The sequence below is a fragment of the Bos mutus genome, chromosome 4 (assembly GCF_027580195.1).
Source record: "Bos mutus isolate GX-2022 chromosome 4, NWIPB_WYAK_1.1, whole genome shotgun sequence".
NCBI lineage: Eukaryota > Metazoa > Chordata > Mammalia > Artiodactyla > Bovidae > Bos > Bos mutus.
The window spans coordinates 94,444,349-94,458,277 of NC_091620.1; the positions used below are offsets into that span (position 1 = coordinate 94,444,349).

The window sequence follows — 13,929 nt, forward strand, 5'->3', positions numbered from 1 at the left end:
CCCTAAGCTTTCCTGCAGGTGACAGTGCCCAAGTGACACTGACAGGACACCTTTCATGAGAGAAGTGAGCAGGTTGGACTCTGGGCGAGGGGTTGGAGCTGGCGGGCGCCACGGCCGGCTGAGCGGGAAAGGTAGCCGCTGTCCGCCGGGGTTCGGGTTTAGGCGCCCTGCGCGCCGCTTGCAGTCCAGGCTGTTGGCAGCGGCGGGCGGGCGTGGACGCGCTGCATGCGTCCAGCAGGCGATAGGAAGTGGAACTGGGAGCGCACTGCGCGGACTGAGCGGGAGTTTTGGAGGGAGTTTGCATGTGGTCAGCACTGGGCTCCTAAGCCAGCCCCCAGCTCACATTACACTCTATTTATAACCTCTCAGAGCCGTTTCCCCCTGAAAGCAGTTCTCTGGGACCACCTTCTTTTGGCTTCAACCTCTCCTACTCTTGACATCTGAGTAGCTCAGAGGGAAGCTTCTCCAGGTCCGAGTGTTTATATGTAAAGGAGACTGGCCGCTAGGGCTCAGGACCGGGATTATCCGAGCTCTGCAGAAACGCGGGCGGCTATTGCTTTGGGAGGGGGAAAAGTCACACGGTTTCCAGTGAAAAGTGACCGAGGGTGGTGGCGTTTGGAACCGTCGTGAAGTCTTCTGCCTGGAACCCGAGACTTGCATGCTATGGAACACCCGCTCTTTGGCTGCCTGCGCAGCCCTCACGCCACCGCGCAAGGCTTGCACCCGTTCTCCCAATCCTCTCTCGCCCTCCATGGAAGATCTGACCACATGTCCTACCCCGAGCTCTCCACTTCTTCCTCGTCTTGCATAATCGCGGGATACCCCAACGAGGAGGGCATGTTTGCCAGCCAGCATCACAGGGGGCACCACCACCACCACCACCATCACCACCACCACCACCAGCAGCAGCAGCACCAAGCTCTGCAAACCAACTGGCACCTCCCGCAGATGTCCTCCCCGCCGAGCGCGGCTCGGCACAGCCTCTGCCTCCAGCCGGACTCGGGAGGGCCCCCGGAGCTGGGAAGCAGCCCGCCGGTCCTGTGTTCCAACTCTTCCAGCTTAGGCTCCAGCACCCCGACCGGGGCCGCGTGCCCGCCAGGGGACTACGGCCGCCAGGCGCTGTCACCCGCGGAGGCGGAGAAGAGAAGTGGCAGCAAGAGGAAAAGCGATAGCTCAGGTAAGGGCGCGCCGGGCACCCTCGGCGAAAGGGGGCGGAGAGATGGGAAGATTCTCCCACTAGAGTGAGGCGGCGGGCGTTATGGGACAGGTCTTTCCCTCTCTGGCTCCTCGCCGCCAAATTCGGCGAGGCTGCTTTGGTCCTTTTATTTGGGGGCACGTGTTTCTCCGAGGGCAGCACTGCAGCCAACTGCGTTAAGCTCTCCAAGATTCAAACTAGTTTACCAGAGGGTTGAGAAAAAAAGGACAAGTGACAAGTATGTGAAATCGATTGCGAAGCGTGACCTTCCATCTGAGCGATGGGGAGAGGAATGCGCCCTGGGATGCAGCGTCCGCTGGGCGTGCGTGCGGGTGCCTTTCCTTGACTTTTCCCGACTCTGAATGGCTCGATTTTTCCCATCGTTAACTGGATTTCCAAATTATTGCACAACATTTGGAACTTGCAGTGGAACTTGGCAGAGCACATGAGAAAAGTTTTAGTTTTTTTTTTTTTTAATTCTGATTTCAGAGTTCTTTAAATAGCACCCTATTCCAAATGGTAAAATTTCTCTTTCTTGGGGAAGAAGATATTGTCTAGGAATTCAGAGGATTTTAAGGAATGTATCAGAGAATGGGAACTAAATATACGCTCAGACCCTTGACGAAAGACGATTCTTTATTGTAGTTGTATTCATGTAATGCTAACCAAAAAGAAAATCTGAGTTTCAAAAGTGGAAAGTAAAATCCTCCTCCAGTTGAGTATTATCCGAAACAAGGACTGGGAAACTTAACAGCAACCCGAGTAGCGCTGCTACAAGTGGGTGTGCGTAGGAGGCGCTGATCTACGTACGCGAGGATATCTTGAACCGCGTAGCAAAAGGGAAATCTTAACTAAACGCGAATGCTTGAAGGCACTGGCAGCCAACTAAACTTTAGCAATCCAGAGAAACTAAAGCTTTGCAGTCAACTGTCAAAGCCCTTACCTGTCTCTGTCCTAAAGACATTGTTAAAAGATGCTTTATAAGGAGGGTATGAGCTTTCTTCAGGAGCTACGACGCAACCTGCGTCCCATCTTTTTGTAAGCTGTCGTTTATTTAATATAATATTTACGTATTTTTTCTTTGCCTCATTGGTTTTAAGAGCCCTGGAAGATAATTCCAGATACTGCTTTGAAAGACTGGATAATGTCTATCCTTTATAATAATTTAGATTTCGCATGAATGACAGAGATTGAGCCGCATATTTCATGTTCTTTTGCAGCAATGGTATCAGTTATTCTTAAGTGTGACTACGGAATGGGTTCTTCTATCTCAAAGTTTACATTCCAAGGTCAGGGTGAACTTCTAATGCCCCATCACAAAATAGTTTTTATCCAAAAAGGTTGCCAGCAGTATTATTCATTTTTAATGGTTTTTACTAACCCTAAGTGAGACACTCTTCAGACAGTGAAAAAGTTAATTATAGCAAGAAGGCTTCCATCTTCATTAGAAAACAAGTCATTTTTAGAATGCAGTCATCCTTTTATAGACTCAGCATTTGATATCACTCTAACTTTTCTGGGATAAGTTCTGAGTGCAGGTTAGCCAAGGACGCTTTTGCAATTTACTAGAGGCTCTTACTGTTCCTTGTACTTTCTGCAGTGAGAAACCTATATGATGGATTGTTTCATATGCTTCTTCAACTGAACAAACGCACCTAAGTTTCTTAGGACAAACTGAATTTTCATATAGGCCTATGTTATTTTGATCAAGGAGAAATCAGGAAAGTGAGATCTAACAACTGACTCCCTTCAGTTATTTTAATAATGACTTTCTTAAGAAAATTGTTTATATTAATACTGCTACCGTCCTTTGGTGGGAAATAACCATATAACAAAATAAGTTTATTTTTTCATGCTGAAGTTGATAATTAAAGTTCTGGAAAAACAAAAGTTTTCATCAGATACATAAAATATTAATAGATTACATCTTGAATGGGAAATACAATTAATCATCACCAAGGGTAGAATCATTGGAAAGTTAGAATGAACTTTTTCTTTGATGGGATATTTTGAAACAACCCTTCACTGTCTAAAAGGAAATATATTTTAAATTTCTTGTTGAATATATGTACAGTCTTTGAAAATAAAGTTTAAATAGCCAAATTTACTATTTTAGATAATATTTGTTAGATTCTTTAAGTAAACTTAAGTTCAAGGTATCATTTTTTATTGGAATGATGTTGTATTTGGTCTTTTATAATTTATGCTCACAGCTATTTCATTTCATATTATTATAAGGGCACCTTGATCTAGCAGAAATTAAAGCAAAGTAGAAAGTCAATGTAATTCTGACATTATTAACACATATATCTCTAATTGCTTAGAGTACAGTTTTAATGTTTCAATATTTCCAAAAAAACTGAATTAACATAATGTTGACACTTCAAATTTTAAAATTATATTTGACAAAACTCACACCATGCATTACACAGGCCATTTTTATTTTGTCAGACAATGTATAATTAGTATGTATTTCTAGTTGAGAGTGAATGTAGTACATAAATCCAGGGCAAAATCAGAACCAAAATTCTGTGTGCTTGCAGCTCACAGATTGTATGTATATGTGTATGTGTGTACTGACTATGCAAAATTCTAATGGAATTTTAAGCACTGGAAAATACTAAAAAACAACCCCAATTTCATCCATGATAATGATACTGAAACTGTAATAGTTAACATTTTTCAGTGTGCATTTGTATGCGCTTCGCCTCTCAAAAACACATGAACACACGCATACACAAACTCAAGAAGCTTAAGGGTCTAGAAGCAAATATTTACGGACTTTAGACTTCCACTGCACTTTATCAACAATTGAAAACAACAACGTTTAATAGAAAATTACACTGTCTTTTATATATGTTCAGCATATTTGCAACTTTGAACCTGCTATGCTTTCTGGCATTATTATCAAAGCCAACATCTGCCACACCTTCAGAGGAACTCTTAGAAATCAAAACTTTACAACTGTACTTAAAGCAATCTATACCAAACAGGTCATTCTGAAAAAAAGTCTATAAATACTGTGAATTACTTCACTTCAGTTACCTTTGATTGTTCACCAAGCAACGTAGTAATAAGTATAAACTGCCTATTTTTCAGTTAGTAGATCAAAGTAAATTAATCTAATTTTAGTTTTTAACGCAGGTAATATAAAGTATAAATGTATGAGTATCTTCTGTTTAAATTTATTAAATGAATACAAGTGCATATTTTATAAAAAATCAAAATTATATCAAAAAGGAGTGATTTGGGGTGTCAGTTTTACAAGACTTTCAATCATATTAGATTCTTATAAAACTGTAATTATTTTATTATAGCTACAAGATCATAAAATATCTGTTGTCAAATTATGTCTGTCTGGCTCTGTAGATTGATAGGCAAGTATTAGGATGATATACTGGACATTAAATACAGAGTAATATCTTCCTTGCCCTACCTCTAGTATTATATTGTACTTTTTTCTAGATATTTCTATCATCATGTTTTCTGAAAGAAAATAAGTTACATTATTATTCATTTCTGTGTGACTGGATCACGACTTTCAGCATTTGCTTTAGAATTTAAAATGCAGTCTATTGGATGTGGGTGGTTATAGGCCAGTATTTGTATTGAACAAATTAAGTGCCTCAAATCTATGACATTTAAAAAGTAACCATTTTCAGTCATTTTCTTGGAATAGTAGATTAATTTTAGATGTGAACATTTAAAATGATGACCTGACATAAAAAAATTATGAGTACCATTGACCTACATGAGTGTTTGCAAAATGATTACACTCAAAAGTCAAGAGCATTAATTTCTTCAGAATTAAGGTGCTTTATTGTAGAAAGTCAGCAATGACGGAAGGAAGAATGCAAATAAATACTGAAAAAGTTTCCATTTCACTATAAATACCTTTATTTATAGTTATTTGAAAAGGAACAGCGTCAAACATAATGCATGGCACTGCTAAAACTTTCATTTGAGTTAAAAACCCTCTATCAAGCATTTTAAGTTTTAATCTTTGTTTACAGTAATCTTCAATGGAAACCATTATGTTGGTACACTGTAAGCTGATCGCCACTAATAAACGAAAAAATTTATTTTAAGCATTACCTTGTTTGTCTGTGTTTCGAAACATAGATCCCTCATCACAGGATTGGAATTTATCACAACTTATTTATTGTAAGACCTAATTAATTTTAAACAAGAATAAAATAACGAAAGGGACAACCCCTTACCTTAGATTCAGAGAAATATGGCAAACTATTGCTATATTTAGTGAAAGAATTAACTTTTTTAAAATATAAATAACCTATGGGTGAATTAATAACTGACTTCTGTTAAAAAAGAAAATCTCCACATGTAAACCTATTTATATATTTGGCCTGATAATGATGCCAGTTTTATTCATTTACTAAATTTAAATATATATATGCTGGGCAATTTCATTAATTTACTGGATTAAAAATGGCAGCCAGAAACACACAGAAAATGTGATGGCTTCTTAGATTTTCATTTCAAATAAAAAAACTATGTAATACAATAATATATTGTAGTTTTAGACCATGTTCACTTAAGTAATTTATTCTTAAAATTTCAGACCATTTTTTTTCCAAGAATTGCTATGATTATTACAAACATTTATGAGTGATAAATGATAAGGGTGAAAAATATTACAAAATAAAATACACACAGGAATTCCTTAACTAATATTTGTTGAGTTAATAGTTGTGGATGATTTATTTCTCATTTTCTTGTAATTTTGCCATATTGTTTCTTATAATAAAAATTTTGTGAGGAAAATATATTAGAAAAGATATGAAGTAAGACTATCAGCAGTAGAATGTGCCCCCTTGATTATAATCATAAAATAAGAAGGATTAAATATTGAGTAACCAGCTAAATTACATATCCTGGATTATTGCATTGGTGACTGATTCCAATGGTTAAATTAGAAAAAATGGTATAAAACACAAACCAAGGCCAAAGTGCACAAAGTAGAAATTGTATTTTTATTCAAATGGCAAAACACATTTTATTGTTGTGACTTCTTTTATGTGTTTTAGTCATTAATATGATTTACTTATCAATAATAAGCTTTTTGTTAAGGTTGTAAAGAAAATTAAATACTAACACTTTCTATTTTTGTTATGATACTTTTATGATTTTTTTCTCAGAATAGTTGTATCAAACTGAAACCCTCGTGTAGAGATGAAGTGACACAATAATAAAGAAATATGAATTGCAACACTGCCTTATTCTCCACACTACTTCTAAATCATAGTCATCAGTGAAGTTCAAAATCCAATTGCAAAAAACCTTTTAGAATGTTTTATTGCTCTGATGAAGTAAAACTTAAAATAGTAAAGGTCACTTTGGGTCTCAGACTTCAATTTGCATTACCTGTGTAGAGGTAGAATTAATTTAAATTGGAGCCCCTTTTCTCTGATGATTTTCTACTTACATTATAGTAGGATAAGGAATTTGTTTTCTCTTTAAGAAATCGTGTTAGATAGTATTTTAGGATACAAATAATAAATAATGTATCTATTAATCTGTATAAAATTCAGATGTCGCTTTTTGTTCAGATGTTTCAGACGTTTTCATACTTCAGAGTAAATGTTTCTCTTTAAAATCTTTAAAAATATTTTTTTATTAAATTAACGAAAAAATACTTGGGAAAAATATACATTCATTTGGGATTAAATGGGTCAATTATTAATACCCCTCTATATTTGGAATTTGAATTATGTAATTAAAATCCACTTATTCGTGAAAAACTTTTTATAATGTCACATTTTCCACAGCAATATAATGTTTCTGAATGTCTGAAAATTTGATACTGTGTATTGGAATATTGATTTTGTAGGGCTCTGAAATTATTGTATGATATGTTTTTTGATCTCTTCCATGCACCTATGAATAAGAAAAATCAGGTAAAATATGTATTAGTGTGTATACATTTTTGGAAGGGGTTTATATGAAGAAAATTCTTTCAAAAATAATTACGTTGCTGTCTTATCTTACATAGATTTAAAAATTAACAAATTGGAACTTCAGCTTATCTAATACCATAGTTATGGTACTTTTCAAAGTTAACATTTCCTTAAAATTTTTTAATTCTAAAATATTTATATTTTTTGGCGACTTAATTCTTACGGCCTTGGAGTTTTTACTTTTACAGCAGATACAAGTTTAGTAGGTAATAACTCGTGGTAGTAAAAAACATTAGGGTTTTGTTTAAAGACTTAAATTCAGAAATCATTGCTCTTCTTAGAATCAATTCAATTAGAATATTCCAAATGTATTTAAACATCCTAGTGTTGTGGTTGGTTTGTTGTTTTTTTTTTTGTCAGTCTTCTTTCTAAGATGTTTTAGGTATGTTTCTTGAAGCTGGATAGACTATATTGGTTGAAATTGTAAATATAAGGTGTTTAGTATTTATAGGTTTTAGTCCCTACTATATTTTAGTAGAAAGGTTAATCGTATAAAAGACAGGGAAGATGCTGAACTCGGACATGGCGGCTACACTTAAAGCACACTTTAAAATAATCTATTTATATAAATGTATGTATATACACTAATAGAATCTCAAATTTAATTTCTTCAGAACAGATCATCTGAACGAAAGTATCCACATTAAAGACTATAATATGATGTTAAATGTTGCAGTTACAAATAAAATGTTGCAGTTACAAATAAAATATTAAACGTGGAGCACATACGGCTATGTGGAGAGTCCTAAAGACTGAACCTGATAATCGATGATAGTTACAAAATAAAATCTGCCAGCACCCTGCAGTTTTTCTTTTGTCTTTCTCTTCCTCTGGCTCTTTATTCTGCCTACATTTCAAGAGATTTCCGTAATGCTACAAGAAAAAAAAAAAATCCCAGTTATCTTACATGACTGTGGGCAAGAAAATGATTAAGATGAAGTCATCTCTCTCTCAGACTGTGTGGAAACCTAGCGGAGGGTCCAGCTTCGGTTGGCGGATGCCAGTAGAATTTTAAAGGCCGAGAATTTTGCTCTTTGAAAATACAGCTTTAATGCTTTGCCAGAAATGACACCCAAATAAAAACTTATTTTTGCAAATGATAGTTATTTGCAAGTGTACTGGCGAAATACATTCGGTGTCTGTAGAGGCGGCTTCTTACAACTTTCTGGACTGCATAGAAAACTTTTGGATTCTTAGCCTCCTGAAAAAGTAGCAAAGAAAACTGAAGTATATTATTAGTTAAAAAAAAAAAGTATAAAATGGGCAGTGACTTTCATCAAAGAAATAATGAATACCAAGTAAATTTTACAAATGATTGATTTTATTGTGGTAGTGAGAACACGCAGGTCAGGAAAATAGAATTGTGCCATCAAAAACTTAGTGGGAGCTAAATTGATGAAAAGTAGCTTTGATTTTTTAGGATGCCAGTAATTTATTGAATGGCTTTCACCTTTTAAGAACCATACAAAGAGAGATTTACTCCTAATTGTGTAGATTGACATTAAGTGATATCTCTCTTCTTTAATATTTTTCAAAAATAAAATGAATTTTCAGGTATTTTTCTGCCTGACAGTGAAAGTCTCCCCAACTACATGCTATGTTTACTTTGGATTTTTTTTTCTCCTTATTTGTTGTGTAAACGGGTGTGGATGTATTAAACTAGAGAGCATCTAGATGTAAATTGCTAAGAAAGACCAAAATGGCATGAAAACCAGCTGTTAGACACCTAAATTTAGGGGCTGCTACCACATGCATTTCCAAGATTATGATCTTTTGAACGTCTACCTTCAAAATTCAAGGAATCCTGCATGCCTTTTCTTCCCGAACTATTCTTTGTTCCTAGAAGAAGAGCACCACATTTTTTTCTTGGATACCCAAATGTTTGGGAAAATAAGGAGGAGCAGCACCTTTTTTTTGTTTTTTTCGCAGTTTTAGACAGTAGTTGATAGATCACAAAGGATTTATCTAATTTCTTTCTCATCCTCTTAGGAAAATTGGTGGCACACTCATAGGGATGATTGAAGAGAGCTTGATGCTGACTATCTGATGGTGGGCAGTGTGTTGAGAAGCAACAGGATGGAGAACTACCCAGGGTCTGCCCACAACGGGAAAATATTAGCACCTCTAAACATGGTAGGGCGAAGAGAGGGAGCTTTTACACTGGAATCCAGTGAGAGCAGCAGAACAGAAGCCTTCCAGCAAAGTTGGGACCTCAGGTGGAAGTTTGCAGCCCAATTCAAATGTCTTGAAATAGCCTGCCTTCATGCTTTCCAATCCCCTTCTGTTGCGTCCCTTTGGCCAGGTGTATTCAAAAGATGGGGCTTCCTGTTGGCTCAGTCGGTAAAGAATCTGCCTCCAGTGCAGGAGACATGGGTTTGATCCCGGGTCAGGAAGAGTTCCTGGAGAAGGGAATGGCAATTCCCTTCTAGTCAATTCCAGTATTCTTGCCTGGGAGATTGCATGGACAGAGGAGCCTGGCAGGCTACAGTCAATGGGGTCACAAAAAGATGGACACAAGTGAGCAGCTAAACCACCACCACAATCAGAAGATAGAGAAGCAGATCACTCAGGTCTTGGTGGATAAAATCCTTAGATATCAACCTAAAGGTACACAGGCCACAGAAGAGAAATGTCAAGAGTTTTTTTTAACCTTTGTCTCTTGCTAACTATGATTTAACTTCTCTGTAGTGTAGTTTCCTAAAAATTAAAGTGAGTCAAGAAACATAAAGTACTTAAAACAGTGTCTGGCTCAGTAAGTATTGTTGTTTTTGTCTTCTATCAATGTAGGTACAATTCTGTTGTGGGTATTCACCATCAAAAAATAATCTCTGTCTTATGTTGCCTGTTTATTTGTGTTTTACTAGTAATATTGCTGTAGGAAGTGTTACTTGCCTGAAAGATTATTTTGAATAATCCTCAACTATCCTTAGAATTGTACATCCATCGCATGCCATTTTCCTGAAATGCAGAGTGAGTTTTAAATCAAGCTTTATGAGAAACTCAAGTTGCCTTCACTTAATAACCCCTAAGATTCCCATTCCATTGCCTTTTTTGACTGGATATCTCCTAACCTTTCTCAAATGTCTTCTACACTTCTCCATCAAACACTTGTTTTCAAGAGGAAGGTACAAAAAGGTATTTAGTCAAGAGGGAACAGAACTTAAACCAAAAGGTTTTTTAAATATGACAATGAAATGTCAGTTGTCTGTTGCCATTGTTAACTAGGAAGTTGGACAGAACATTTTTCTGCTGAGTTATAAAGTTCATTGCTGAGAGAATTTACATATTGTTAATATTAGATATTAACAATATGTAATAATATTGTAATTATAATATTGCAATTATAATATTGTAAATATGTAATATTAACAATATGTTAATATTGTTAATAAGCCCATTGTTACTTTGAGTGGTTCCATTAGGAGACCCTCATGAATGACAAATACGCAAATACTTTAAAAAAAACCCATAAAACTGCATTATATCTCACATTAAATACAAAAGGACAGTTTTATAATAGTGGTAAGTTCTTTTTTCAAAGCAAATATTTATTGTGAATTTACTTATATTTAATAAATTGTTGAGAAGTACTGCTTAGGTTGAGGCAATAGAGTGCAAAACTCCCCCCAAGTTGTAAGTTGTGGGGGATTAGCTAGTTTCATTCTATGCAGCTTACTCACCTCTTCTAGGCCTGCAGTTTAATGTGGGGAAATTCAGATATATATTTCAGAGAAATTTTATATTGTTATATATGATGGTCTGTGGCAGTTGCTTTTGAATAAATAGTGAAATCAGATACTGTATTAAAATTCTAAATGTCCAGAGCTAACTCTTTCAAAATTCTTAGACTAACAGCAGTTTAATTCCTAAAATGAGAGTTTCAAAGGACTAGTGATTGTTTCTCTTCTAGATCGTAGAAGGGCAGAGAGCAGGTACATGGAGAAGAACAAAACATTAAATGTTCAGTCATACACAGAGGTGACAAGAAAGGGCTGACTGCATAAGCTATTTCGTTCCTCTTGACTTTCAGGGTAGGCTTGATTTGTCAGTCTTCTTACTGACTTATAATCTATAATGTTTCAACAGGTGATTAGAATGATCAAGACACTGGAAGGGACCCGAGCCACCACCCAGTTCAATGAGTGCATTTTTTGATGAGAGAGTGCACCCAGTGAAGTGAAGTAATGTCTGTCAGTTCAGCCAAGTAGTGCCAGCTGAACTTCCATATCCTGACTTCATTCAGCCTAGTGCCCTTAAAAGGAAAATCTCCTATCCTATTTTGAAACCTTAAGTTTTTAGTTTTCCCAATAAAAGTAAGTTACAGCATCATTTAAAATGTTGGCTACTGCTTTTGAGCTAATAAAAGTGTATTTGACAAAATGCTTTACCTGGGTGTAAGCTACCTCTCTCTGAATCTGGATTTATGATTACCTTGGTTGTTTTTTACTGTTTTATGAATATGAACACTGTTATTCTTTTTTAGCTTCTTTCTTAGTTTTATGATGGCATAGTTCTTGCTATGGGTTACCATTATCCCTGTATATTTTTGATACCTCATACAATGAACCATAGCATTTTAAAGTTTAATATCTGGTAGTGTGCTGATGGACTTTGTTATATGATGTTTATAAGTAATAGGTATTTATGTAAATGGAATCATATTTTGGGTAGCCATTTGTGAACTGAAGACTCTGTTTCCTGTTTTAAAATGTTTAATGTGCTACTAATAGATTTTGTTTAGTTGGACTTTACCTATATTTGCATTTTGTATTGAAAGTCATAAATAACTACAGGTAGACACCACACAACTTTCCCTTGTCTCACGTCTTAAATCTAACTCCATTTAAAAATAAGTATTGATCTTATTTTTTAATTGAATGCAATCTTTTTTCCCAGAATATGCTAACGAATGTTAATAATTGGCCATTTTTTGCCTTTGCTAAGCAGGCATACCTTCCCTGTTTCTCCTCCAGTTCTGCCGACACTCGTCTTCCCCACAATCTGTAAACACCAGACCCATCTGCTCATCCCCAATGCAGAGAACCACATAACCTCTGGAACACTCTAACACTGAACTCTAATAGTAATTCCAGATCCTTAATTCTTGTTGCTGCTGCTGCTGCTAAGTCGCTTCAGTCGTGTCCGACTCTGTGCGACCCCATAGACGGCAGCCCACCAGGCTCCCCCGTCCCTGGGATTCTCCAGGCAAGAACATTGGAGTGGGTTGCCATTCTTACTAGACCCTCAAAAACAAAATTAAAATACACAGTTAGTTCTTCCAAGAATTTTTTTTTACCCTCTTTTATCTACATATAACTCTGTTTCCAAAATAAAATAAATAATTACTCTTCTACCTAGTTTGATGATTTTCCACTCCTTTTCCAGCAGACTTAACTTCAAAACTCAGTCATGTTGCTTTTTCCTGCACAGCTAAGCCCAAATCCACTCTATTGCTTACCATTCCTTATTTTCTATATTTTCTTCGTATTCCTACTTCGATGTTTCTTGCACTTAATTTTGTTTTCCCCCAAGGATTTCTGATGTAGCTCTCTGTTGTCAATGTATTTACTTCTGTTCATTCTTCCCTAATGAAATCCTTTATTCAACATATAATAATACTTGGACTTTGTCATTTGTCTTCTTGAAATTCTGCATTAAACTGAAAGTATTCTGTACTTACAGTACGAATGTTTAATTATAGGCTTTGATGAGTATGCATGGAGTGGCTAATAGTTGCCAATGATACAACACTAGATTTTACTTGTGCTGCTTCTTGTGTGCAGTCACGTTTTGTTTAATATCATCTATATCTAATATAAATTATATATTACAAACAAGTAAACGTCTAACATAATCTCATAATATATACATAATCGGATAGATACACTTAGATCAGTTTTTTTCTGTCAAAGTCATCTTTCATTTAATCTTTGAAATACAGTGTGAAATGTTAGTTTAAGACTATCTTTTGATAATTCCTAATGTGAGTACCTAAATACATATAGTTTCATTCAAGAATCTTTCCCACAAGATTTTCTGCATCTTCTATTTGTTAAGAAATGCTAATATTACTTACCATCCAATGTTTATTTTGTTTGCTTAGGATTTAGGGATATATGTTAATTGCATTCCATTTAACAGTCTCCCAACCCAATCATTTAAGGCTTTATTGACCGGCTGGGTCAATTGGTCTGATACTGATTTTGCTTTTGTTTCTTTAAAACCAGTATTTCCTCAATAAACTTGTTTATGTCTACCTCTTTTTAATAGTTTATTATTTTGAGAAAATTGTATAATCACATATAGTTATAAGAAATAATAAACAAGGATCTCAATGTGCTTTACTTAGTTTTCCCCAGGGTTAATATTATAATACAAAAATATAACCAGAAATTGATCTTGATAAAATTTGCTAATCTTACTCGAATTTCACTAGTTTTGTTGTACTCCTGTGTATATCTATGCATGTGTGTAATTAGCTCTGTGCTGCCTGCCAGATTGACTTTTATTTTGATCCTGTAGCCTATGACATCTTTTTCCTATATATATATTTATTATTTTCATTAAAAAACAGCTTGTGACAACTTCCCAGGTCAATACTACTCTAAGTTAATCATTGCACTTCTCTTACCACATTAATGTCTGTATACTGCATAACAACACAGTTAAATTTTGCCTCATGGTTCTCTTTGCTGTTCCTATTCCGCATGTCTCTAGTCTGTGATTTGCATTACATGTATTCACAAAGAAAAAGTC

At 35.8% G+C, this 13,929-nt stretch overlaps 1 protein-coding gene across 1 annotated transcript in view; it reads left to right on the plus strand.

Moving 5' to 3' along the window:
- The first annotated feature begins 224 nt into the window (after positions 1-224).
- The window catches only part of MEOX2 (mesenchyme homeobox 2), a 75,784-nt gene continuing 62,079 nt past the window's right edge, over positions 225-13,929 (plus strand). The window contains exon 1 of the mRNA XM_005897367.2: positions 225-1,177. Coding sequence (XP_005897429.1) covers positions 664-1,177 — 514 coding nt within the window. The 5' untranslated portion in view covers positions 225-663. The remainder of the gene's footprint in view (positions 1,178-13,929) is intronic.